The sequence below is a fragment of the Acyrthosiphon pisum genome, chromosome A1, assembly GCF_005508785.2.
Source record: "Acyrthosiphon pisum isolate AL4f chromosome A1, pea_aphid_22Mar2018_4r6ur, whole genome shotgun sequence".
Classification (NCBI taxonomy): domain Eukaryota; kingdom Metazoa; phylum Arthropoda; class Insecta; order Hemiptera; family Aphididae; genus Acyrthosiphon; species Acyrthosiphon pisum.
The window spans coordinates 28,934,083-28,944,181 of NC_042494.1; the positions used below are offsets into that span (position 1 = coordinate 28,934,083).

The window sequence follows — 10,099 nt, forward strand, 5'->3', positions numbered from 1 at the left end:
GTGTATAATTTTTTCTATATTCGCTCCTTATTAATTATAATATTATCAGATTTCATACATTGTTTGTTGTGTTTTGTGATTACTGATTACAGGTGATTACAGTTGTGGTACAGACATACTAATAGGTATATTCGTATATTAAAGTCTATGAGTACAGACTAAAAAAAAAAAGGCTAAGGGGGGTCACCCCCCTCCCCCCGTAAATACGCCACTGCCGCGCTAGGCTTTCACTAATATACCGAAAGTCCCTAATCGAAAGGAATATTAATTTATTAGTTTACTGGTTAAAACGTACTTACCTATGCCCGGACCTAACAGGCGTTATTTGATGAATATTTAAATGCCTATTTTATTTATAGAAGCTGCAGGGTGAAGCGATGATAAGAATTGAGATCTGAGAACTGTATTGTTTTCTCTATGTTGTGTGTGCACTTTTTTTGTTTCACGTTTTTAGCAGAATAAGAAATTTAAATACAATCTACAAGAAACGGCATAGTTTTTTAGTAGACATTTTATTCGTTTTTTAGCTGGATACAACATTTTTTTCTTGCCTATTTTGTATTTTTGTGTTACATCCTTGTTGGTATTTATGATAACCAAAGATGAACAAAAATGAAATGAAGTTTATAAAGTTATAACTTAGTATTATACCTCGCTAGTAGCTTGTCCCTGACAAACAATTTAATGACGAATGATAGAATTATGTTACAATTTATTTACAGTACCAACAAAAAGAAAAAGGGACTTAAAACTTTTTTTACTAAGGACTATTTTTTTTTAAGGTATCAATTATAGTATACGGAGTAAAAAATGCAGTAATTGAATAATTCATTAAAATTAATAACTTATCGATTTGTGGTTGAAAATTGATTAGGTTTATTGAGAGAGCAAAAGAAAATAATAACGCATTGATATATTGATACAATCGACATTGTAAATGGAATTTTGGTTTATATTTAGTTACAAAATGGTTTCATAATCTTGTGAAATTTTCAAATCAAACAAACCATTTTGAAAGGTACCGGGTAACGTCACTCCAGCACCCAGATTTAAAATTTGGAATTCTGAACTTCCTTGTAAGTTACAAAAAAAGTTATCATCGTTACATTCAGTTACTGAGTTACAAAATGGTTACATTATCGTGTGCAATTTTGGTACAAAAATTTAGAACTTAAGGTGCTGGACTGCTGGAGTGACGGAGCTTCATATAATATATAATACATAATAATGATTATAGGCATACGCACGAGGCGGGTCGGCAGGTTTGACCTGAAATATTTTGGAGACATGGTAAAATGTACGTATCAAATATATATATATTTTATTATAATAGTTAATAATAATTATTCATTTAATTAATATTAATAATATTCATGGAGATCATGGAAATATTATTTGTAACAAAATTTAAAATATTCGTGTGCACCGATAGCTACACCAATTGTATTCATCTAACAAAAACATTGTGTACATCTATGACATATCGTATTTGTTTAATATTAAGATAAGCAGTATGTTAACTGTTTACTATTTACTATTTATAGTGTTTACTGTGTTAACTAATAGACATATAGATTTTTGACGTGCACTGAGCCGTGAAATATTATGAGACATTATTAATTTTAATCTTAACTATAATAATATACAGTTAATAATTTACAAATAGAATGTATGTTGATATATTAAAATAAAATTATGGGTAGGTACTGTTAAAACAGTACACTCTATAAGTATTAGGATACTAATTGTTCCAGGCTCGGACAGAAATTGAAGTCTGCGCACGCTCCTCCCAACGTTCTCATTTGCCGTGAATACGCGGCTGCAGCCGTCGAACCCATCAATTTGTAGGTAGGTACTTACTACCTAGTAAAACAAGCGGTAGGTATCAAAGATGTCCAAAGACATTTTTAAGGGAAGCAAATCTAGGTCCATACTCCATAGTCTATAGGTGGCATGTAACACATGTATACATTTTTCGACTACCTATTATGATTTCTTTTAAATAAATTTAATAATGTATGTTAATAAACTAGAAAACAGAAAAAATAATTTTAAGCTCACTATAATTGGCTTATTTATTACTATTATAATATTATATTTAGTAGGTAGTTACTAACTATAGGTACGTCTATATACATCAACACGCAGCTCAAGAAACGCTACCAGTTTTGTAGCTCTCATCGCCTGTAATCTTAGGTAGGTACCTAATTTAAATTTACTTTTATAAATAAAAATATTCATTAATTGAATATTAATTTGGATACTATGACTCATATTATGTTATTATTATGATCATATTCATATTTATCTGTTACACTACCTATATAAACCGTAAAAGATGTATCAAAAAAAGTCCGGGAGGTGCGCTGCAACCGTTACCCCCACTATTTCAGACGCTCTTGTTAGGTAAACTTACCTATACAATAATTTATAATTTTCCAATGATAGGGGAATGAAATGACTGGAGTTATAGCTTTAAAAAAAAAGTCAACTTTCGGCCGTTACTCGTTTATATTGTTCAAATAGGTATGGCGCGCCGAGAGAGATTAGACGGGTCGGGTCGCCAACCATTGTTTACCGTCTACAATTTTATTGTTGTTAGTATAAGCTATAAAAAAAAAGTAAATAAATAAATTATTAACATAACAAGCGTGTTTCTACATCAATATGTATAAAAAAAGAACAACTCACGCAGTCCTCTGTAGACTGTAAAGGTATTTATACCGCAGTGTACCTACACTATCGCGTTTACAACCTATATGGCTATACCTAAATGTATTATGTACATAATATTCTAATATTATATAAATATAACTCATAAAGTCATAAGTCATAATATATATATATAAGGAAATAGGAACATAGGTACCAGCTAATAAGTAATAATAGTATATTGACTGCAGCAGCAGCTATCGCGCGATTGTAAAATGCTGTAAAACCAATAATTTATAATATCGTACAAACCTACCTATAATAGGTGCCTATCATAATCATTATGATTGTCGAGACTAGCGTTATACCTATGTTAGTGTAATTACATGTTATTTAGTATTTTAAGAAATTCCTCTGGGTGGATGTCTTTTAAGTTCCAATGTGGGCATGTGGCATGCAATAACTGCGGTGGACTAGACCTGGCAAATAAAATAGACAAAAATCGAAAAAAATAATTTAAAAAAATATTACAATGTCACAGCTGTTATACGATACCAACGATACCTACCTATACCGTGCATCACAGTGTACACACATCACCATTAACCAGTGAACACTTGTGTGGTTACCGATAAGTAGCACTTTTACCCTCGCGGGGTAAAAATTCGCCTCCGTATAAAACCTGTTAACATATTTTTTAAGCAGCTCCAAAACAAAATATGTATACCTATTTTAAATTTGAATGTAGATTATCTTATTTATCATTATTGATACCTATAATTTGGTAAGTACTTGTTATTACTGATTAGACAATATCTATATATAGTCATATAGATTATAGGCAACAGAAATGTATGATATTTTATATTGCAGTGAAGAAAATGGATATTTTACAAGCTTATAATTTGAAGAAACTACACAAGTTTACAATATCTCTCTAGTTCGTGCAAATTGCATAAAACTTAGAAAAAACACTAAATCCATAAAAAGTGATGACACTAAAAACACTCATAACTCGTGTAGTCGTATAGTTAGTACCTAAGTACTTACTATAGTGATTAGCGACTACTCGCAGCTGAATATTATGCAGTTTAGCAGTCATGCCTTATTGCCTTAGGGCCGTTTTACATAGACGCGTATCATACGCGACGTATAGGTAACGTTTTTCGTTTACATTGGTTAAATTCATACGCGCCACTGATGGCCGACGATGGCGCGTATAAACTTAATCAATGTAAACTAAAATCGCGCGCGTATGATACGCGTCCACGTGAAACGGGCCTTATGGCGGATTGGCGGCGCTTATATCTACAAACAACGATTGGAGACAACCAAATGAAAACTAAAGTAATAACGGAAACAATAAATATTATACATTTATTTTTGGTCAGTTATGTAATCTAAATGATCAATGATATTACCACAATCTAAGAAGACTACACGTCATTAGAAACCCCAGGGGTGGCTCCAAGGGGGGAGGGCTAGAGGCCGCCCACCCCAAGTATATCTAAACAATCTTATACTGTTGAAAAAAAAAATTACAAAAAGAAATCATTGATTTTTCCCGAAGCCCCTTTTACGTACCCCTCCCCACTTTATCATCTGGAGCCGCCCCTGAGAAACCCGATTACAATATTAGGTGCATGTGAAGTTTGAATGGAGTAAATGTTTTGGTAGGTACCCCGTACAAGTGGATCATGGGTTAAAAACAAAAATATATATATGTACATATACCTATGTACCTAGCTACTTAAGTTTATAATTTATACTATAATAAAAATAGTTCGTGTAGGTTACATTATGTCTATATATTAGAAGGTAATGCAGTTTTTAGGGTACCTACCTATCTACTATAGTTACTACCTAGTTAATACGGGGAATGGTAAACTCCTAGTTCCTACAAATGTAGGTAACCTCCTACATAGACATAGTGTTAACTCCTACGAACGATGGTAAAATAATAGGTGGTAAGTTTTTAAAAAAAATCAAATTAATTTTTAATAAGGTGGACAAGTGAATAACGCTTGCACCGCTGTTGTTTCCTCCTAGCATATTAAAATTATGTTAAAAAGAAATCTGTCTTCATTTTATTGATATTAAAAATAAAATAACTGTATTACATTACATTAATAAATATTAATTATTATTATAAAAAAATCAATTCGTCTACCTATTGTTTGTATTTTATATATTATTATTGTCAACTTATCATTTTTAGCTTTTTGAGCTTTTCAATTCCAAAATCGTCTGTTCAAAATTTCAAATAAAATGATGGCGAGTAGGATATTACTTTACATAAAGCCTTATAAACTGTAAGACATTATATTTTTTTATCTAAAACTAGTTGATAATAAGCAATTTTAAATTATCCATTCCGTTTAACAGTACATTAACGACTAAAAAAAAAAAAAATTAAATATGTATGTTATTCACATTTCACCATGAAAAATAATGATAAAATCATATAAAATTGAATTTATTTTCATACACAAAACATATTATCTCAATAATATTATGGCAAACACTTAAAATAATAATTACTAATACATTCCAGTTATACAATTGCACAGATATGTTTAGTCACATATCAATTCATTAATGGAAATATATAAAAAATATTCAAATTATTTGATAAAAATAAATACATATTTAAAAAATAACTGTCATTATTTTAGCTCTTTGAGATACACATTATAATAATTCAACAATACACCTTAATCTTAAAAAAAAAATGTTACAATACAAAATCATTTTTTATAAAAGTTTGTTTAAACTATAATTTACTCATTATTACATGGCGGTTTGTATTACTTAAATAGTTAAAACTTAAATGTAACAAAAGATTGTTTTGGGTTTATTACTATTTAAACATTGTAAAAATAGACCACAGCCACAAATTGAACATAATGTATACAATAAAAACGTTTGGAAACAAGTTATAATTTTATGTAACTGAATAAATTTATAATAAACATAGAAACCAATTTATAAAGAGTTGCTTAAAATGTATTATAATACTTTAAAAATTATACATTTTAATAGGTTAATAATTTATTGAAAGCTTTGATTTCAAAATGTTAAATATAGGCCACATGTTACAACATAGAAATATAATAGGACTAGAATTTATTCATCTGTACAAACATTTCATAAGCTCTTATAATTAATAGCTATACAATTTCAGCCTTTTCTATTTTTATAGGTAGATTTATCAGCATCACGTTCAGCAGATACTTGTCTGCGTAGATCATTAATCAATGACATAGGTAAGGATCCAATTTCTGTAAACATTTGCTAAAAAAAAGAAAAAGAAATTCAATTTTTACTTAAACAGTATACATAAATATAAAATCAACAAATCACAAACTTTAATAAATATATGACAGTTGAGAGGAAACGGCCGTTGAACAATTGACTTGAAACATTCTGCCAATGATGCTATGTCTTCACATTCCAACAATTCTTTTTTATAATGTTTCACCAACATTAAACCAACTCTGAATATAACTTTAGATCCTTCATAAAATAAGCAATCCCAAACTCTCAAAGTTGTCTAAAAAACAATTTAACAGTAATAATATAAAATACATATCAGACGTAAATAAACACAATATAATTATCATATTTTTCATACAAAATGAAAACAATTCAATTTTAAGGGTTCTGTATCATTTTATTAAATTCTAATGAATTAATAGGTAGATTAATATAACTATTATGATTTATGACTAGTATAGCAAAACTAATTAATACCTAGTTAGTATCTGTTGTTTAGTTTGTCTGTACAAATAATTAAAACTACATTTCCACCTGTGATTAAGAGCGTGTTAGATTTTTTACTAGTAAACTATATTTTTTTTCTATAGAAATATTAGCATTTAGTAGGTTTACCATTTATTTAGATAATTATTATCTATGAATAAATGAAAATAATTTTTTCCCTTTACTTATATGATTACGAAAGATACTAAATAAAAATACTAAATAACAAAACTGTTAGAATTAATAAAGTGGTGATATTAAACTGGTTAAAATTTTAGGAGAAGAGAAAGGCTTAAAGAAGGAGTAAAGCTGATTTAATGATTCAAATGACAAGAAAATAGGTGCGCAATCATCAATATTTAATATTTATTAAATCAGTTTAATGGAAGGAGTCTCATTAAAAATCATACTTCATTGTAGTAGAGTAAAATATACAATACAAAATTCAATTTAGTACCTCAATTGGTAAAACCTCGGAAAAAAGGCAAATAAACCATTTAGTAGCAACTAGCGCCCATGGCATGTCTAAATCATTCATATGCTGAGACACTTCAGGAAATTTTTTCCTAAAAAAAAAAATTCAAATTAGGTTCACAATATAATTTAAGTGTACAAATACATTATTTTGTTTTGTTTAACACAGTTTATAGTATAAAATAATGAATATTATTATTTACTTTACTAGGCGTGAAAAAACTTCAATATCAACAATGACACCATCCATTGTCTTTGAATAATAGTCTGGTAGTATATTCTCCACCAATACTCTCAGTAACCAAAAACAAGATTCTTCATTTTTAGTAATTAATAACAATAAACCAGCTATGTAATTTAAACCCTGCAAAAACCAATTTTAATTTTTTTAAATTCAATTTGACAATAATTTAGTCTATTAAGCTTAAATTTGTTATGAAGTAATGAGTCATTATTATTATGAGTATAGTATGAACATATATATACAATTGGCTACACAAATATTTGATTGAACATAGCACACATTTTTTTTTTTAAATATCTTAAATAAATTAAAGTATATCAATGAATATTGAAACTAAAATAATGACAATTTGTCATTCCTAATTTAATAAAGTCTTAAAGTTGTTTAAATGTATACTCTATTAACTATTTTACTGTCAACTGTCATGATAGAAAAGCATGTTATTATTTTTGTGCCATATCATATATAACCTGGGTGCAAGCCAGGTTTTTCTTTAATAAATTAATAAAAAATATTAAAACATTTTTTTTTTATTACAGATAACTGAATAGTTTAACATAAAATAAAATGTTGGTACTTTTTGGTTATCCCATTGATTTTAAATTTATGGATACTGGCATTGTATGTAAAGCTAACATAAAAATAGCAATATACCATTGTTAAGTGTAACATTGTTATACATCTAATTTCACTGTTTAAATGTTTGTTTCTTTGTCACTTAAATGCTAGGGGGTAAGTAAAAAATTATGGATTTTATTTCTGTTATGCTGGTCCAAGTCGCTAAAAGTGTATTTTTAGTAAAGATATGATTGATCATCTATATAATTGATCATCCATATATTTAATATCAATGCATACTTTGAGCTGTTATACCTAAGTATGGTGAATATCCCGATTCTGTCAGTTTAATGTTCTCTACGATTCTTTAAATAAAAAAATGCATTTCAACATATTATTATGCAGGTTCATCGCAAACATACTTAGGTACTCAATATGTTGAGAATCTATTGACCAAAAAAACAAAATAAAATACAATCCGGAACACATTGGTCCATGTTACATTCTTACATATTAGATAGGTATTTCTTTGGCAACATTCAAGTAATAACTTGATTTACTTCAATTATAAAAAACATTGCAAAATTCAAGCCAATTTTTAAATATTTTTATTTTGATTCATATTTTATAATAAAATTATTATTGAAATACCCATATGGTATAAGTTAATTTATATTTTAAATTATTATTTTATAAAATAAAGAAGGCATACATGTAACACAAGATAGTTTTATTATTTAAGTCAACTGGTCTTGAATAGAGATAATTATAATCTTAGTTGCCTTGAACTCAAAACTCCTTCTTTGGTACTGGACATTTATTGTTAATAATGATTAATGAGCTATTTAATTATACTTACTAATTAAAAATGAATAAAGATATTTTTGGCTTGAATTTACTTGAATTCTATAGTTTTACTTTTTAAATGTTTGTTTAAACCTATATTGAACAAAATTTACTTGTTTACATTTTGCGATTAATTTTATAGTTAATGAAGTTAAATTAAATTAAATTGTTAAATGAGTAGGTACATAATTTGTTAGTTGTCTTAGATAAACTAATTAAAAATCTTTACAGCTCATTATGTTTTTAAAAAAATACTTAATTATTATTCCTGAAAATCCAAAGTATGTAGTAAAATAAAACAATATAGGTAAGTGAAATTAAGGAGCACTAAATTAGATAAAAGTTAAAATATACCTGACAGTATCCTACTTCTGGATTACATGCTGCAAATGCACATAGTATCCTAAACAATGTTTTTTGATTTTCAGAATTTGGATGAAAAAAAATGTTGTCTGGATATGTTCGTGGAACATCGACCGTGATAATATTCCTGATGTCCTCATTAATTGGTTTCCTTAGCATTTGTTTATACATATCTGGTCCATACCGGTCCTTTAACTTTTGCACACCACTGACAGAAGTCCACACCTAAAAACACACGAGTAAGATACATACTTCAAAACGATACAAAAAGTTTAAAGTATTATATATCTACTGACGTATAACTAACCCGTGCCCTAAGTACCAGTGGTATTCCTGTGCGTACAAACTTTTTAAGTTTGGCGTTTCTCTTCATCTGTGAATTGTTCAACAAAAGGCGTACCCACTTCATTGAATAATTGGTAAGTAAATTTAGGTAAACGGACATGAACTTTTCATATTCGACGTAATCGAAATCATCAGGGCGCACGAAACCGTACTCGTCGGTTTTGCTGTGGGCGAGAAAATTCAAATAACACAATCGCAAAGACAAAACAACAACAAAAACAATAACAATAAAAATAACAGAGTGAAGACAACACATCGTAATGTGATTATCTCCAGGGAAAACTCACCTGAAAGTCGAAGTTGTCATTTCTAACGCGTTCGAAGGCGCACATGAAAACAAAATGCGTTTAGTCAGACGTTCTAAGACCGGTAAGGACGTGCAACCAGTGAAGTACTAATTATTATACAGCTACTAGTATGGCCGGTCGACCGGTCTGTCGTCGCAACAATCGTTTGTAGTGTGTCCAGCTAATGTAACGTCGTGATAGTATTATATTTAAATTTATAATATGATCATAATAATAATAGTCAATCGTGTACGGTTGCTATCACGTCCGTCCGGCTATCGCGCTTCGCGGGCCTTCGCCGTTAATCGTTATCATCAGAAAATCCGTTATCAGTTTACATCGTCTTTCGTATAAATTGTTGCATAATCTTGCTTTGAGCGGGCGGGCAATATTAATGTAGTGCACGTCATGAAGACTAGAATAATATTAATTATGGTTATATATTCATGGTATATGTCATTTTAATCTTCGTAGTGCACACGGCTATCGAAAGCGATAGAACAGCTGTTAAATTAACTGCCAGAGTACAACTTACTCCATCGAGATTATTAATATGATATTATGTTCC

At 29.1% G+C, this 10,099-nt stretch overlaps 1 protein-coding gene across 1 annotated transcript; it reads right to left on the reverse strand.

Moving 5' to 3' along the window:
- Window positions 1–5,112: 5,112 nt before the first annotated feature.
- On the reverse strand, window positions 5,113–9,799 carry LOC100166847 (growth hormone-regulated TBC protein 1). Its single transcript, XM_001947726.5, has 7 exons — window positions 9,532–9,799; window positions 9,207–9,408; window positions 8,891–9,124; window positions 7,092–7,252; window positions 6,872–6,980; window positions 6,020–6,205; window positions 5,113–5,946 (listed from the first exon to the last, which is right to left on the reverse strand). The coding sequence occupies exons 1-7, from the start codon at window positions 9,549–9,551 to the stop codon at window positions 5,833–5,835; spliced, it is 1,026 nt and encodes a 341-aa protein (XP_001947761.1). The 5' UTR covers window positions 9,552–9,799; the 3' UTR covers window positions 5,113–5,832.
- Between the last annotated feature and the right edge of the window lie 300 nt (window positions 9,800–10,099).

Excerpts from the sequence above, each read along its gene's own strand:
- LOC100166847 (XM_001947726.5), bottom strand. The coding sequence starts at position 9,551 with ATGACAACTTCGACTTTCAG. Across the intron at positions 9,125-9,206 it reads CACTGGTACTTAGGGCACGG|GTGTGGACTTCTGTCAGTGG; the intron begins GTTAGTTATACG and ends GTGTGTTTTTAG. Across the intron at positions 5,947-6,019 it reads ACTGTCATATATTTATTAAA|CAAATGTTTACAGAAATTGG; the intron begins GTTTGTGATTTG and ends TCTTTTTTTTAG.